We start from the raw sequence: 18211 nt of genomic DNA, 5'->3' as shown, positions 1-18211 counted from the left end.
GATCTGGTTTTTGCACACAAGAAGGATCACCCCTATAGTGGTTAACTGTTTTGTCTCGAGAAAATAAGCTAAAACAGAAAAGATAGCAGCCTATATGTAGTATTATGATTCGCCCTAATAATAATGAAGCAATTGCTACAGATGAAAGCTTATTCCTTAGACATGCACTTAGAATACACAGATCCTCATGCTAAGAGCTCACAAACATGGCATTTTTACTTCGTCAGCATTGCATGGTGGAGCAAAGCACACACTGCATGCTCCAGCATAGAACAAAATCCAAAGAAAAAAAAAAGATGTCTCACATCCAATGTACAAGTGTGAAGGCGTATCCTCTGTTCCAATGTCGTAGCCTCCTCGATGCATCAGTGACGACAGGATGATAGTGAGATCTTCATGGTCAACACGAATTCTCATTTCCCCTTTTGAAGGCACCACCCGCAGGTTCACAGTGTGCCACCTGTCCTGGTTCAGACCTAGGATGAAGGGTAATGCAAATGGTGGATTTAACTGTGATAATTGATTGTGTAAAAACCCTAATGGCTAAGCAGCTAAAGTAGAGTCACTAAGTGTCTCATAAACAAATAGTGAACATAAGTGACAGGAGAGAAGGACTTATGAAGCAAATACAGTAAGGGCTGAATCACGGACATGCGACTGCCCATGCCTGTAGAGGCTAAAAACCAGTATAGATTAAACGAGTAAAAGAAATAGATTTCCCTAACAATTTTGCACTCGAAGTGTGCGCACATCACAAATTTTCAACCACAGTGCATTAAAATTTTGGTGCATCACTTCTCCAATACACAAATATAGAAAATCAAAGAGTGCTAAATGATGACTATAGCTAGAGTAAAGAACATCATAAGCTTAAACTAACAAAGGAGGTACAAATCTGAAGTGTCCAATGCAAATTGAGTCACCAACCAAAACTTCAATGAATTTCTGTTTTTCTAGATTATTTGATGAATTTATTAATGTTGTTTGAAGATTAGAAAGTTCGAATAGCAGTTTTGAATAACATATTATTCAATATTTGTTACGAGGTGAACTGCAATATCCTTCGTTTTCGAAGTTTTGATCGCGGCGGCTTAGCCCCATTGAGCGCGCTTCCTTCCGAGTACGGGTGCATTGCAAAGAAGCAGCACCCGTGGAAGCGAGCTCCGCAGGTGTTGCTTCTCCGCAGTGCACCTGTGTTCGGTAAGAAGCACAGTAAACGGGGTAACCCACCACGATCAACACTTGGAAGAGTACGAATATCGCCACTGGGTGCTTGGGTAGAAGCACATTTTCAAAGGGGGATGCTGCACATGCGCACCTGGTGTATTCAAAAAGAAACGAAAGAACTTTGCGAATGTTGATATCCACATCGTAGCAAAATTTTCAAAATTAAACTGTGTAGGAAGAGATGCCCTGACAACCTGCAATCATCATTCGCGATTCTTTTCTTTTTTTTTTAAAGTCGAGATTTAAGAAAAGATTTTTGCATATAGCAAGCTTTGTAAATCCATTCATTTAGGTATAGCTGGGCACCTATATAAGTTTAATTTTACGTCAAATCCATGGCTGCCGAGCGCACGTGAACGGCGAGCCTCCACAGCGCTTTTGCACAGCGTACATTCCACACCATCAGGATCGCCATTCCTAGCAGACGATGGACCCCTGGTAGCACAGGGCTCTGCAAACATCTCGAGATGTCCTAACGTTGTACGGACGATGCATGGATGTGCACAAGATATCTGTGTTGCCCGAACATGTGCTGAGCATGCGCTGTGAACGGGGCAGTCAAACATGATGGTGTCCAGTGCGTACCCCTGGTAACAAAGAATTTTTCAACAAGGTGCACTTGGTGATCGGTGGCCGAATGCGACACTGCAACTCAGACAACGCGGAGCACAATCTTACACTGCAGATCTCAGGCGTCCTGGGCACTGCAGCACATTTCGATCTGGATGAGTATCGTACCGCCATGCAGTCGTGTGTATCACTGCTGCATGATGCACGTTAATTAAAGACCATAGGAGAGCATAGTACTGCATCGCCTAAATTTTTCGTCTGCAGCGGGGACACCAAATGCCCATTGGGGCTGGCTGACTTCGCTGTGGCTAAACAGGCACACAACACAATTGAGTGTGTTCACCTTTTCCCATGTAGAAGACCTCATTGCCTTCCGTGTTGAAGATGTGGATGATCTTGAGCCTCCCATTTTCGAGCATCACGTACAGCTCGTAATTTGGCACCCTGTCTTCTTCGGAAGACTCCTCGAGCAAGTGGTAGAAAAGCAATCCATGTGGCTTTTCTGTCCTGCAAAAACAAGGGTATGGTCGAAGTAACTTGTAATGGCCGTATTTGCCAGGCAACACATAACATTGAGGAAACATCCAAAACATGCATTGCACATGTCTCAAAACATTTCTCATATGTGTGCTACATATGCAATGCATGTTTTCTATGTTACCTCAATGTTATGTGTTGCCGGGCAAGTAACTAGGGCTATTTCTTTTAAGTCTGGCAGTATTACCCTATGTCGGGACAAAATCTAGTTATCTTAAACTACTGTTATTACATTTAGGTCATACACTTGAAATTAGTGGGGAAAAAAACAGGAATCTCATCAAGCAATACGATGTGACAAGAGGGACTCCAGTTGAGGCTGAGTTACGTAAAATTATCAATAAATGGGACAGTACATGTATTCGAAGAAATATTAAAACAAAACCTTCACCATGCAACAAACATAAAAAGCTTCCTTTTTTGTATTAGGTTTGGTAGGTATGTTGGTTCTTGCACCAACAAGCTTCTAAAATAACTCAAAGTTGAAAAAAAAACACTGGCAAAAGTGCTTACCCAGTCGTCACAAGAAGTTCAAGTGGTTGTAATTAGACCAGTCAGTAAATTCTGGTGACAACTGGCAACACTGATTCTATGCAATGATATGACCTCGGTAATATTACTCTAAACTTTGCTTATTTGGTAGCCTGACACATTCCCCTCCCGCAAGACAGGCTTCAAAACACAGCCCCACTCACTTGAACTGGAAGCTGACTTCTCTGGCATGCTGCAGAGGCCAGTACTTTGGCTCCACCCTCAAGAAGGATGACTCCTTAAGGAAAGTGAACACTTGACTAGATGACAGCTTGTATCCACCGGCACGGTTCGTGCTGCTGTCCCCGCCGGTGCCACTGCTTTGGCTAGGTTGCATGGTGACGACATCACCGGCGTCCGACTGCGCTCGCGCACCAAACTCCACGACACCAACCAGATGGAGTAGGCTGCACACCGCCGAAAAAGTCCAGAACCCCCTTTGGCACACCATGGCGGCGATAGAACCCTGACGGCACCACCCTGCCGCTCCTGAAGAAAGAGTTCAAGAACGACGAGTAGAAAAAAATAGCCTGGCTTAGACACTATGCCAAATGCAATGAGGGGTTCTTTTTACCAGAAACGAAGGTCCTTCTAACTGCAAAAATTAAATTGTAGGCATCGCTAAATGCTCAGCCCCTGTCCAAATGTAGCGCTATAGAGGTTACACGACCAAGTGACGGAGTGGCGGAACTTATCTTTATTCAATTTAAAAGTTGTACAGGCAGTTCACGGAAATATTCAACGAGGAAATGGAACCTGTTTCTGGAAGAATATGTGACTCGTCTCCATGTATCTGTGGGCTCTTTGGCCGCCATTTCCTCAATGAGGATTTCTGAAAATCGCTAATAACTTTTAAACGAAGATGGCAGTAAGTCCTGAAACCCGGGAACCTGTTCCCAACTACTAGTGCTACATTTGTACAGAGAAAAAACAATGCATAGTTTGTTTTTGCAGTAAGAAAAGCATGTTTCTCTTTTCTCCTTAACACTTGTTATAATTTTTTTTTGCCGTATCTCAAAGGTATAATACCTATGTAGAAAGAGTTGCATATGTGCCTATTCTAAAGTTGTTATTTATTTGCTGTCTAACATAAAATCAAGATTTTTTTTTGTGGAGGACACTTTTTTTAATGAGTCATTTTTTCTATTTAAAGGCAATGGGATGCTCCAGGAAAGTTATCTAGAATTAATGAACTGCTTTGCCAACAATCTAATCTATATCAAAATTTCAGAAACAAAGTTAGTATTAACCATGTTGAATTAACCTGAGACTGGGGTAGAGAAGAAACATCAAAACGTAGAAGAGACAGAAAATAAACAGGACAATGTCTCAATTTTTTTATTTGAGACGTCGTCCTGTCTATTTTCTGTCTCTTCTACGTCTTGATGTTTCTTCTCTACCCCAGTCTCAGGTTAATTCAACATGGTTAATATTCACCAGCTCGCCTGCACCCTTACGATTTTTTCAAAGTTAGTATGTTTTCACAATCCCCCCTAAAGTTGTTGACCTAAATATTAATATTTACCTCCACACATTACATTGTGTCATCTGCCATTGTACTCGAATCGTTTTCCCAGACACAGTGAAGTATCTAGGTATTTTCCATTCTGATCTTTCCTGCAATTCCCACCTTACATTTCTTCCATATAATCTCCGAAAGCTCATAGTTTACTCATTATTTATTGGTACTCTCCGATACAATATAACAGTTTTTTTGAAAATGCTCTGAATTATGGAGGTTAAAAGTAAATAATGTCTTAAAGGAACGCTGAAGCTAGGAAAAAGAAAGAGGACATTCATACCTCACAATAAATGTTTGTCGAAAAAAAAAAAATTGTTCTGCCCAATATTTATGTTAACTTTTTAATTTTTCGATTTGCGGGCGAAACCAATGATAGTAGCGTTTGCACACAACTAGTGTGCACTCTGAGTGCCCAGCAAACTCAGTGTGCCTATTTCCTACCTAGTTTTCTAACCAGGTAAAAACAAAGACTTTTTTTCCTAGGTTTATTGCTTTTTAAAAGGAATGCTGCACAATGTCTATTAGAAACCTCCTACATCCTATCTGGATGTTTTGCATATTATCTATGCCAAACTTCTAATTCCAATCTCTTTGTTGAAACGGTAGTGCTTGGTCAATAGTAGAAGACACTTTGTCTGAACATGCGACAACTATGAACGGTTTCACGATTCTCTGTCCCCATATGCTACACCTGTCATGGCAACACCAGCAGTTATTCTACGTTCCTCAAATTTTTAATTCCTTACCTTGTAATTTCCCTGTTTTTACTTCCAGAAAAAAGCTTAGGAAAGTGCTTCGCCAATTCCCATCCACCGACGTATCCCTCTAATTGTTTACAACTTGGCCTTGCATGTGTTTTTTTTTAATTGTTAATATCTACTCCCAAGCACTTCATTTGTTTTCTTGCTATTGTGTTTGAGTGTGTTCAATAAAGTTGACACAACAGGTGTGTTTGCAATATAATCCAAAGGTGATAAGTGTCAAATGCTGTTGTGTATATTTCTTTTGAGAGTGACTTTGTGCTCTTTTTTTCTTACACATTTGGTACCTCAGATTGCATTTGGAAATACCCTACAATGTGTAACTTTTTGAGAAACAATTAGAGTGTTAAGTGACATGACCAAACTTTTTTATATATATTTAATTTTGTGCCACTTTTTTTCTGTAATGGAAGCTTGAGGCTTGAATTGGTGTAAAGACTGTTCAAGTGCACACATTTTTTTTTATTATAAGACTGCCTTCTATTTTGGACACTTATAACTTTATGACTGCAACTTTGGTTTAGTCACACAAGCCTTTAAAGGACACATGCAAAGAAAAAACACTTTTTTTTAAACAGCTTAGATGGAAAAATGATGTCATAAAACAATTTTACAACGAAAAAAAAAATTTTAGAACCCGCGGGCGCTGGGGAAAAGTGGCCCTTATTTATCAGGTGACTGGCCCTTATTTATCACGTGGTGCTTTGCGCTCTTTTGGAAGCTTCCTTTGGCGTCTAAAAGTAACTTATTCGTCTTTGTTTGAAGTATAACAAAAAACTGAAATTAATAAGTAACTTTTTGGAGCCCAAAGGAAACTCCTGAAAAAGCACAAGCAGATGTGGTAGACCTGTGCGCCGGTCCGATGACGGCGGCGGCGCCCCGAAGCAGATGAACTTGAGCGGCGGCGGCGACGGCGGCGTGGAGGAACGCGTTGAGGCGGCGTCGCACAACGCTCAGCGTGCGGCGACGGCGTGACTTTGCGGCAGCGGCGACGCAGCGCGGCAGCGCGCGGGCCTACAGGAACTCTACTACCACGTGACCAACAGCGGCACCCGCGGGCGCCAACTACAAATTCGTTTTACGCCGTAAATATAGCTCTAATTTTTTTTCTTCGTTGTAAATTCGTTTTATAATATTCTTTGTTCATCTAGCCTGTTAAAAAAAAAGTTTTTTTTCCTTTGCATGTGTTCTTTAAAGCAGGCTGCCTATCCACTATACTTCAATCAGAGCCAATCACAGCTCGGCGTTCTGGTGTCACCACTGGAGTCACTAAATAAAGCTAAGCTCTCAAAGTACCGAAACTCCAAAACTATGCGTCTGAAGCGCGTCAGGCGCCGCCATCTTGGGTCCACGCACAGATGGAGGGATGATTCTAGCCGAGCCAAGCCGAGCTGCAGCCGTTGGCTGTAGCTCGGCTTTTTTATTTTATTATTATTATTTACTATTGTTGTTGTTACTGTTGTTGACACAATCAGTGGCTGCATTCTAGCATGTTTTATAAAAACTGAAAATGCAAGGTCATGGCTATATACAATAAAAGTCTGAAGGGGTGCCCTCTCCCGAGAGATCGCCCATCCCGTTTTTCTGGCTAAATATCTACAAATTGAGAATTCCGAAACATCGCCCACCTACGATTCCAGTCGGACGTCACGCGGTGACCGACGGGAATCGCATCAACCGCGCGATCTGTCGTACCGGCGAGTTTCTAGTGGATTCCCGCGTTTTCGTCGCGATCTGCGCGCGCGCTGTCGATTCCCGTAACACGCGAGTTGTTCCCGCGTGTATATTGCATCGTGAAAGACGATTCTGATGCGTGCGCGATCTACGGTATTTGTTCCCGTGACAAGCGCGTTCGTAGAGGGTTCCCACGTTTTTCTTCGCGATCTGCGCGCGCGATATCGGTTCCCGTGACAGGCAAGTCTGAAGCGGGTTCCCGCGTGTTTATTGCACCATACGACTTGAATCTGCCGCGTCCGCAATTTGCAGTGTTCGTTCCCGTGAGATGCGAGTTCTCGGCGGGTTTCCGCGGGTCCTTCGCACCGTGAAACGCGAATCCGCTGCGTCTGCAACCTGCTATGTCCTTTCCCGTGACGCAGGAGTTCGTGGCGAATTCACGCGTGTTTATCGCATCGTGAAACGCGACTTCGCCGTGTCCGCGATCTGCAGTATCAGTTCCCGCGTCACGTGGTTTGTAGCCGATGTCCAGGTGGGGAATCGGCTACACCTGGGGGTATCGGCATTAATTTTCGACAAAGCTTTGCTCTGGCATCCCCAAAGATAGCCCACCCCATATTTTTCATAATTTGTTTCTTCATTTTGGATAGGCGTTCTTGGGGAATTTGAAGGTAGTATAAATAAATAAATAGCAGCGACAAAAAAAGTATTGGTAAATTAAATTTGGGACCGATTAGCACAAGGAAGTAATTTCCAACTGGTTAGAAAAAAATGTTATAAAAAAGTGTTCCTTACCTGATGTTACCAAACAGCCTGACTTTTTTTTTTTTTTTTTTTCAAGGTTTTAAGCAGTAGTTTCTACATCATCTTTGGTTCTGAAATACAGAAAGAATAGAAAAATGTCATTACATCAACATACAATATTTCAATTACTGTTTTCTCTGCTGTCCTATCGAAACTCGTTTCATTACATTTGTTATGATCTCAATTGTTGAGAGCAAGCACTGCACCTTAAAATTATATTCAAAGCTTTTCAAGAGGAACATATCTTTAAAACGTGCATACAGGTAATAGAATCAAATTCCAGAGTAACCTGTTTTTCCAAGAAGCAGATGCCCTCAATGACTGCGATTTTACATATCAGAAACCAGCATTAAAAAAATTGAGTGCAGTTGTGCCTGATGTTTGATTACCATCCTAAATACGATAAAAACCTAACTGCAGTACGAAAAAAAATATTATTACTTTACAACCACACTTATCACAATTATATTCACAATTATCTACTGAGCAATGCATCCACTACCCACACAAACTGATAAGGAAGACTTGTTACTCAAATGCGTAGCCTTACAAATACAACCGACAGCACGCATAGCACTATCAGCAACAATATACATAATCAGACAGCTTAATTCTGTCTCGAGCAAACAGCAAAAATCAATGAAGCCAATTAATTCTGCAAATACATCAATAATGGCGCACCACCTGCATTTGATAATACTCATCTGCAAACAATAAAGCTGTTCCGACTCCTCGAAGCGGCTAAAACAATATACTGTACTTCAACCAATGCAGAACCTCAGTGCCGCTGCACTGCGCAGCAACATACTTTCCGGCTAACGCACATCCACAAGCAACAGCTGGCCTCCAGACATGTGCGGCTACACATGCACTAACGCAGATTCGGAGAAAGACGCACACGGATAGCGGGCTTCGCTCAAGCATGAATCCGGAACCGAGCCGGCTTGATGAGATGCAATATGTAATTCACGCATCGCGGCCCACGGGCTTGGAATTAAACGCCCGACACAGGAGCTCCTGTCATTTGGATCTATCGGTGAAGAAGACGACGGAGAGAAAATGAGGTCACTTAAAACGTCAACTTCCAAGAGCTTTCGTCTGCCTTGGCAGGCTACCAAAGTGGCTCTCGTAAATCTGAACGGCGAGAGCAACGTGCACTGGATCCAGTTATCACCAAGCAGAACTGCATCGCGCCCGAGCTCTGCGCGATACAAAAACAATCCCGCCGACGATGCTCTTATCACCACGCCATTTTGGTGCGAGCGGCGACTTGCGAAAGAGTTGACGTCATAAGCGTCTGGAGTCCGTGTCATATTCCATTTCGTGTGGTCGTGGCTTCGTTGATGTACACAGTGGCGGAAAGAGAGGGGGGGAGGGGGATCTGGATGTCTTAACCCCCTCCCCTCCCCCCCTCCCCCCTTCTTGAATTCTGCACGTGTAAAAATTTAGGGCATGGAAACGGGGGGGGGGGGGGGGGGGGGGTCTTAAACATAAGATATGCTGACCAACACCTGACCTTCCCGATGTACAGCGTAGGGTGCCAAAGGTGCGAAATTTGCCACAAAAGTTCTTGCTAGGTAATGCGATTGTTTTACAAAGATCTTCAGAGAAGATGTCTTTGTTAAACCAAAAGCAGTTGTTTGTCAAACCAAATGCAGTTTATTTGCAGTTGATTGGAGTTTCTCTGTTGTCATTTTCAAAAAACAGAAACTCACCCTCTAGTCACAACTTCATACAGATTATTGCTTTACCTTAGAAGGCGAACTTGAATAATTTATCTCAAGATGGTCAATTGGATCTTAGTGTATGTACATGCCTCAATACAGTTTAAACTCGATCATAGCTTTAAAAACTACAAAGACCATGTCTAATATCAGCCCTTGGTAGGGGAAAAGTAATACATGAAATTCGAAAACCGCTTTGTCGACGGCCAGATAACACTAACGATTCATGTGTGTGTATGTATGTGTGTGCAATGAAGATCAAACATAAATAGTCTACATCTGTGTCTCATACTGGCTACTGTTCCCGTAACTCTGTCCCCAGACAAGCAGCTGTCATAAACTTAATCCAGATGGCTTTGCCCGGAACGCGTCTCCGACTGGTGTGTTTGCCGCGTCCAAAAAAGTAGTCCCTCCATTTCCGCCTGATGACGTCATAAAAGTTACCATGCTGTCGTCAGTCGCGATCCTGGCGGCGTCCCAACAGCTGTTGTGTATGTGGCAGACGCCTGTTCTGCCTCAGGTCGCTCTCCAGTGTGGCAGACCACGGAAGCTTCGACGGCCAGGAGTTGGAACGCCGTGACGACAGCGACACTCGCGTTCGATTGTGCTACTCGCAACCTTCTCGTTAGCATATCTGCGATCAACCGCCAGGACCGCGACATGAAACAGCATGACACTCCGACTTCTGTGACGTCATTTGTTGCCCCTTGATGTATGGGCAGCATGGGACGCTAAACGCACCAGACGAGGACACGCTCCAGGCACCATAATACAGTCTTCTATACCCGTTTTCACCTCAAGAAAAAAGGACGTTTTGCGCATTGTTCATACGCGACGCGAAGTAGTTCTTACGAGATTTGGTGTCAGGGGAAAAAGCGATGCTTTTAGCATTCGAAACGCTTGCGTCTTGGTTAGATAGCAGATATGTAATCTAAAATTCACCTGCGTATATTTTAATTATCAATATAAAGAGGGAATTTAGTAATGCTCCGCGTGGAGCCGGACTTTTTTTACTACGGTTCTTGAGGTGAAAACAGGTATAGAAGGGATGTAGTGGCAAACGCGGGATGCAGTGGCATACGCTCCGTTATGAATTCGGATCCCGGCGGCTAGCTTTACATTCCGACCTAGATTGAGGGTTCGGTGATGGGTAGTTCATTATTGCGGCGACAAAAAGCACTGTTGGTATTTCCTTTCGGTTTACTTCTGCCCGATATATGAAAACTACTGACCCAGCAAAATTAATTTAGTGGCATGTTCTTTACTCGCGGACTGGCTTGCAAGTTGGGGACAGAAATTTAAACTATGCCCGGTTTCTTTAGCTGCTCACAGTTCATATATGCAGAAGTTGCCCAACGTTTGTGTTCCTAAATTTATTCATTTGATCTGCAACTGTAACTCCGAATAAAAACACTACCTTCCTTGTTTTGCCATAGCAAGAAAACAACAACGAATTTTATCACATGCTTTGATAAAATTTTACCACAACAGGGTGGATAATAAATATCAAAATGATTTAAAGCTTGATTTAAATAATTATTTAAATCACAGCAATTTGGTTATAAAAATTTTAAGTCGCACCACTTTGCCTATAATGAAAATACATAAACACTTTTCCCCCAAACAATACTCAAAAACATTTCTCTTTAATTTACTGTTTGCCTATCAGCGCTCTTCCCATGGGTATTTATTTTGTATTTGGAGTAAACAATGATCAAGCAGAACATATTTATATCGGGCAGAAATTAGAGAAAACACATCTAGTGATAAAAACGTCACCAATTTCTAGATGAAGAGATTTAATTCACGTCAGTTTGATTCAAATAAAAATCTGATTTATTCGATTAAAAAATATCCTAATTTTTTTTTCACACTGACCACACACAAAGAAAAACACATTCATCAACTTAGCAATGAATGCTGCTAAGAACACGACCAAATAAATAAAAGGGGAAAGTTCCAAAAATTTCACTTTCCGACGGCTAAAAAAAAAAATTGCTCAGTTCATGATCTTGAGCCAAAACACTTTGCCTCGCATGCACCACAAAATAATAATAATAATATTAATAAACTAGCTTGAAAATACGTACGCACAGAGCTGAATCCAACTTTATGCATCCTATAAAACGTTACGAAGTGAGAAAAAAACGTTACGACAGGCGAACACCCAACAATACACACAGACAAACAACAACAAAAAAACGCAATAAGGATGTTCGCATGAAGGCATTTAGGGAAATAATACAATCGGTTGCACACCACAGAAGTGCATGGCACAATTACAAAAGTAGAATTTGCTAAAGGCACTGAAAGTAAAAGACACTTCTGATGACAAATCCGGGCGAAAACTATGCGAACCGACTTTTTGCCACTACATGCTTCTGTACTCTGGCACGATTAAAAGAAATGCAGCCTGGCGGCAACATAAAATGCACATCCAATCTAATGGACAAGCGGCGTCTGCCAAGAGCACCCGATGGCTGCTAACGCGAGAGGAAGCAACCGATGCACAGCAACGACGAAAATAGTCTCTGGAGAAGGGGAACAAGAAGGACAAAGGACAAACACAAATCTCCAAACACAGCTATGTGACTGGTGAGCGACCGAAAAAATCCGCCAGGTCCGGTTATCGAACACGGGAGCTCTCCATTACAGGTGGAGCGCTCTACCAACTGAGCTAACCAGGGGTTAGACGTCAGTAGAGCATACGGGTTTTATCAGTCTAACACCACCAGTCTAACACCAACAAGGGTGAAGCTTGCAATTTAAGGTTATGATTATAATGTAATTTTAAATGCAAGGGTGCAAGCGAGCTGGACAAGAACGACGAAAATAATCCCTGGAGAAGGGGAACAAGAAGGACAAAGGACAAACACAAATCTCCAAACAAAGCTATGTGACTGGTGAGCGACCGAAAAAATCCGCCTGGTTCGGTTATCGAACACGGGAGCTCTCCATTACAGGTGGAGCGCTCTACCAACTGAGCTAACCAGGGGTTAGACGTCAGTAGAGCATACGGGTTTTATCAGTCTAACACCACCAGTCTAACACCAACAAGGGTGAAGCTTGCAATTTAAGGTTATGATTATAATGTAATTTTAAATGCAAGGGTGCAAGCGAGCTGGACAAGAACGACGAAAATAATCCCTGGAGAAGGGGAACAAGAAGGACAAAGGACAAACACAAATCTCCAAACAAAGCTATGTGACTGGTGAGCGACCGAAAAAATCCGCCAGGTCCGGTTATCGAACACGGGAGCTCTCCATTACAGGTGGAGCGCTCTACCAACTGAGCTAACCAGGGGTTAGACGTCAGTAGAGCATACGGGTTTTATCAGTCTAACACCACCAGTCTAACACCAACAAGGGTGAAGCTTGCAATTTAAGGTTATGATTATAATGTAATTTTAAATGCAAGGGTGCAAGCGAGCTGGACAAGAACGACGAAAATAATCCCTGGAGAAAAGGAACAAGAAGGACAAAGGACAACCACAAATTCGGTCGCGCACCAGTCACCAGCTGTGTTTGGAGATTTGTGTTTGTCCTTTGTCCTCCTTGTTCCCCTTCTCCAGGGATTATTTTCATCATTCTTGTCCAGCTCGCTTGCACCTTTGCATTTAAAATTGCATTATAATCAAATATGTACAGCAGTTTTCTCCTCCAGTTGTCGACTGCAGTGCCACAGGCGGCCGTCCACTTTTTTCGGTACAGCGCCTCCCATTGACGATGGCCTCGCTTTGCCACAACTCACCCTTCTAGGACGCTGTAACCATAGTAACATGATCAGTTGCATCGCGGGCTGCCAGACAAACTTTCGAAACATGCTGCAGCTAACCCGAACCGGGTTTTTTTTTCTCCTTCTTTTTACTGACGTGCGTATATAGAAGAAAAGTCATTTGAGATCACCAAATATACTAATATATATGGCGATAAAAAAAAAATGACCTGGCCAGAATTTGCAAGCTAAGAATAAAACGAAATCACTGCCTCACCGCTATCCAATCAGTAAAGCACAACTGCAGCGTCCGTATGGACTGGAAGTTCAACAGTGATATCCGTTCGTTCAGAGGCTTCACAGTATCGGCACATCCTCCGACAAAACGCTGGAATATCCCCCAGAGAAGGCACTATAAGTGACGCCAACGAATGTTTGCCACGCGTCAAGAGTGATATCCCACAACTCGCACGAGATACAAGCCTGGGACGTACACTCTAGGACGTACGAGATCGGGAAAGGGAGGGAGGGGGGGTACCTTTTAGTAGGGTTATTTCACGCGCTACTCCAAGGTCTCTTTTGCGGCCAGCTTTATCATCGACGTGGGCTTCCTGTGCTATCTGAGTTTTCTCTCTTCCAGCAGGTGGGCTTGTCAGGCGTTCTTCGAGTGCCGCTGATAAGAGCACTTTGATAGCTCCCTCCCTCCGGCCAAAAAGACACTACCCTGGCGTGCTCGGGGCTTCAGACATCGCTGTTTGGAAGCTCGACGCACCTAGAGCACTTGGCATTGTGAAGCTGTAGAATGAGGGAGTTAATCTTAATGCCTTGAAAGGTTAAATAGATTACAAAGAAATGCCATATTAAGACCTGCCATGGTTCAGAAAGGACAGACGAAGTGTATAAGTTATCGGATAACGACTGGCAAGACTTTTTACGGACGAGATACAGTTTAGTTTTCTAAAGCTCCTGCGCTAAGTCGTACACAGTGCTAAACAAGACAGATAATTCTAAACTGTGCTATGTAAAATATTTTCGAATTTGTCTAGGCAAAAAAAAAAAAATTACAAAAAAGAAAACGTTCCTTCCAGCTACAGCCTGGACATAATGAATATTATGTTGGAGTGAGGACATCGTTGGTTAGTTAGCAATCACCAAGTAATACATGATCTGCTCAAGTATTATCCGAACAGAAAACCAAAAGGAATGGCATGTTGTCGTAGCAAAAATATTTATTATTTCCTACTATCACAGCAAAATAATCTGCAAAAAGTTAGCTTCTTTCGCTGGTCATTTCTCAGGTTAGTAAAGATAACTTAGCATATTTAAACAGAAGCATGGATGAGAAATTGATATGCTACAAGCAAGAACTAAGTGCCTGCACCTAACCTTATTTTTACTCTTGCTTGGTAGAAGAGCGTGTTGGTTTACTGTTATTTTTACTGTAGTGCGCAAGTCTCCTGGGAGTCCAAAAAGCGCAACATAGCACCCCTGCTCCTGATCTGAATTAATCTAAGTACTCTGCAGTTTGTTCTATTAGCCTGTTTTATAACACTGATACGAACAGAAAAGGCCGGCAGTCCTCTAGGGTGGATTTTGGATGGCCTAGCCATCTGCCTTCAACCCAGTGAGGCATGTCCTTGCCTGTTCCGCTGGGCGACCTTCCGCCTGTTCTATCTCCTGCGCTTCTGACCAATGATGTTTTGGGGAACGGACCGCCTGTCTCACAAGACAGTGCCCAGCCCACTCCAATCAATGCGACGATCCCGATCAACGGAGGTCCCAGCATACCTTCAGCGCTGCCTCATGAAGAGCAATCAAGCGATATGCCGTACCAGGAGGTCACCTCAGGTAAACGGAAACGTTGCAGAGACATCGACACGAAGTCGAAGCCGACCACCGGTCTCGTCGTCCTGTTTACCCCGGCCGATCCGACAGTGAGCGTCGAATCCATCAATTCACTGCGCCTCTCGGACACCTTCCAGGAACTGGCGCCTTCCTGCATTATTGAGGTGCGCCCAAACAAGTGGAAAAACGTGATTGCCGTTGACACCCGAAACGGTCAGACCACGCAATTGCTCTTGAAGTTGACCACCCTTTGCGGTATAAAAGTACGAGCTTTTGAACCAAGGGGGAAGACCTCCAGTGTCGGTGTTATTCACGACGTTGATCCAGAACTTACTGACGCCGTGTTACTTGCGTCTATGCGCTCAGACGCGCCCATAAAGGAGGTACGCCGTCTTGGCAAGTCGCGCACCGTTCGTATTGAATTTCAATCACCGACGCTGCCAGAACATGCCTATGTTGGATTGGTCCGACACCAAGTCACTCTGCATGTCAACAGCCCTTTGCAGTGCAAGAAATGTGGTCATTTTGGCCACGTGTCTGCGTCGTGCAAGCGAGAGGTACAATGTCTCCGGTGCTCAAAGCCACACTCCACTGACAAATGCGACGCCCCCAGCCCGTGCTGCATTAACTGTAAGAAATCCCACGAAACAACGTCAATGCGTTGCTCCCAATGGCAGAAACAGCGAAGTATCTGCCGCTATAGTTGCGAGAATAACATCCCCTTTGCTGAAGCTCGAGCTGAGGTCAACAAGAGTCACGGAAGCAAGGCTAATGTATCTAAGCAAACCCTGCAAGAAGACCCAGCAGCAACTGGGGACCTTGCCTCCTCGGACAAGCCACGGCATCCGAGACGTTCCAGACGTCGCTCGTCAGACCACCGACAACCATCATCGCAAGATCCTGCTGAAGAGAAGGTGAGCTCCATGGAAACAGAGATGCCTACCAACGATGTCTGTTCTGTGTCGGCCCCGGTTCTGGTATCAATTCCAGAACTAAACCTTCCACACACCTACGCCGAGGCACTACGCAGTGAACCTAGGCTGCCTACAGCTGCTACTGCCTCTGCTCAAATACCTCTAGCTCCTGAAGCATCACATTGCAGAACAGCTTCTGAAGGTCCACGCAGTACAACGCTGTCCGCCTTGATTCGCCTTGCGATTTCCACAGCACGGGAATTTATTTCCATCATGGCGTTCCCAGGGGCGCGTACACTGCTGCAAATTCTCTCCTTCATTGAGCCACTTGTCGACAGCATTCTAAAATGAACCCAACTTATATATTTTTTTTCCTAATAACAATTCAACATTTATCTTCATACACGTACAGCGTGGCAACACAGGTAAAGAATAAAGCCAAGCCGATCATACCTACAGTTCTACAGTGGAACGCTCGTGGCCTTCGAACACGTCTCCCTGACCTCAGACAGCATCTCTTCCTGAATCCTGTGGACGTTCTTGCCATACAAGAGCCATTAACGCAACCTGGGGACTTTAGACTCTCACCATACGTGATTTACAGCAGTGCGCCGGCGCTAGCAAATGGACGAAGCCGAGCGCTACTGCTGGTGAAAGCTGGACTCTCGCATAACCACGTCGATCTCTCTGCGTTTTCCTCACACAGCGCAGAATACGTGGCCGCCACGATTCGCGTTCGTGGGGTGGAGTTCACAGTGGTGTCTGTGTACGTGGCTCCGGGTTCCACATCCGACTGGGACGCAAGAATCTTGAGGGACATAGCCCGTCAATGTCCCGGCAGACTTTTATTTTGCGGGGACTTCAACGCCCACAATACCACATGGGGTGATAATCAGACCACACCAAGGGGGTCAGCACTTGAGGAGGTTACCACCTCCCTTGGCCTGGAGGCCCTTAACGACGGCTCTGAAACATTTGTCCGTCAGGGTGTCCACGGCAGTGTTCTAGATCTGACCTTCGCACCACGGGACATTGCAGCCTCTTGGACAGTAATGGCAGACACGTGGGGGAGCGATCATGTCCCAATCATGGTAGTATCACCTCATACGAGAACCAGGAAGTACAAGAAGTACGAAGTTACACACTGGGATCTATTCCGCCAACATCTCAGCAAAGCCCTGGAACATGGACCAATGAACGATCTTGGCACAGCAATCACGAACGCCCTCAGCCTATCAACGAGAACAGTCAATTTGCCAATCCAAAGGCCTGCACCGGATTTGAAATACCTCAACTTGCGCGCTGCTCGCAGGAGAGCCCAGCGGAAAGCTCGCCGAACGAACATTGCAGCTGACTGGCAGCACCACCGGAAGCTTGACGCGAAATTTCGCCGACATACGACACGACTTCAACGTAAGCAATGGAACCAGCTATGCGCCTCTTTCGCATCCCCAGGAGGCCTCACTAAAGCGTGGAAAATAGCCAGAGCACTCTCTGCGGAAAAAGTGCCGACACATCCTACTGCTGGACTCGCCATTTCTCTACAGCTAACACTAGAGGCGACTGCAGAGCTCCTTGCCGACGAATTTTCTAGAAATATCCCGTCACCTGCGGGGTATCGTCCCTTCACCATCTCACCCCCAGATGGCCCTCCTCCTATTTATTTTGACACGGATTTTACAGTTGACGAGCTGAAGGCAGCCCTTGTGCAATGCACGCGCCGCAGTGCTCCAGGACCAGACGGTGTCACGTATCAAGCCCTACGCAACATTGACGAGTGCCATTACCCTAATCTTCTTCAGGCGCTCAATCAAGTGTGGCAAACTTCAGAGATTCCCGATGCCTGGAAGCTCTCGCACGTGATACCAATACCCAAGTCTGGCAAACCGCTCACGTCACCCGAGTCGTATAGACCAATTTCACTGACCAGCTGCGTTGGAAAGCTTCTCGAAAGGCTAGTCCTCAGGCGCCTAACTTGGCATCTGGACGCAACAAAGGCTCTACCTGGTCAACTTTCTGGATTCAGAAGACACCGCTGCACAGCGGATGCTATCTGCGATATTGTATCTGCACTGGAAGAGGCCCGCGCGACCCGCCAAGTGATGTACTGCGTGTTTTTGGACATACGCAAAGCATTTGATGCTTTACCTCATGACACAATTCTTCACCAACTCAGCAATTTTGGAATATCAGGCCGGGCTTATAACTACATCCGCGCCTTCCTTCAAAACCGATCATTTGTCGTCAAAGTCCTCAATGCCACGAGTACCCCAAGACATGTCACACAGGGAGTACCGCAAGGGAGTGTGATTAGCCCGTTTCTCTTTAACTTGGCGATGGCATCCCTTCCTGGAGTCATACCACAAACAGACAACCCCCTGGATCCGC

The 18211-nt window shown here is 44.7% G+C and overlaps 1 protein-coding gene across 7 annotated transcripts in view; it reads right to left on the bottom strand.

The window, feature by feature from the left end:
- Nucleotides 1-18211, bottom strand: part of LOC115330706 (contactin-associated protein-like 5) — a 112042-nt gene that overhangs the window by 68581 nt on the left and 25250 nt on the right. For 5 of the 7 annotated variants that reach the window (XM_040220698.3, XM_042286749.1, XM_042286746.1 and 2 more), the window contains exons 2-5: nucleotides 7618-7697; nucleotides 3030-3354; nucleotides 2141-2304; nucleotides 306-476 (exon numbers count right to left, since the gene is read on the bottom strand). In XM_040220698.3, the coding sequence (XP_040076632.3) occupies nucleotides 306-476; nucleotides 2141-2304; nucleotides 3030-3316 (622 nt within the window). In that variant the 5' untranslated portion in view covers nucleotides 3317-3354; nucleotides 7618-7697. Of the gene's footprint in view, nucleotides 1-305; nucleotides 477-2140; nucleotides 2305-3029; nucleotides 3355-7617; nucleotides 7698-13341; nucleotides 13513-18211 lie in introns of those variants that run through there. The other 2 variants (XM_042286745.1, XM_042286747.1) reach the window with 1 other exon arrangement.

The sequence above is a fragment of the Ixodes scapularis genome, unplaced genomic scaffold, assembly GCF_016920785.2.
Source record: "Ixodes scapularis isolate PalLabHiFi unplaced genomic scaffold, ASM1692078v2 PGA_scaffold8__174_contigs__length_109621045, whole genome shotgun sequence".
Lineage (NCBI taxonomy): Eukaryota > Metazoa > Arthropoda > Arachnida > Ixodida > Ixodidae > Ixodes > Ixodes scapularis.
This window is presented reverse-complemented; position numbering and strand designations above follow the sequence as displayed.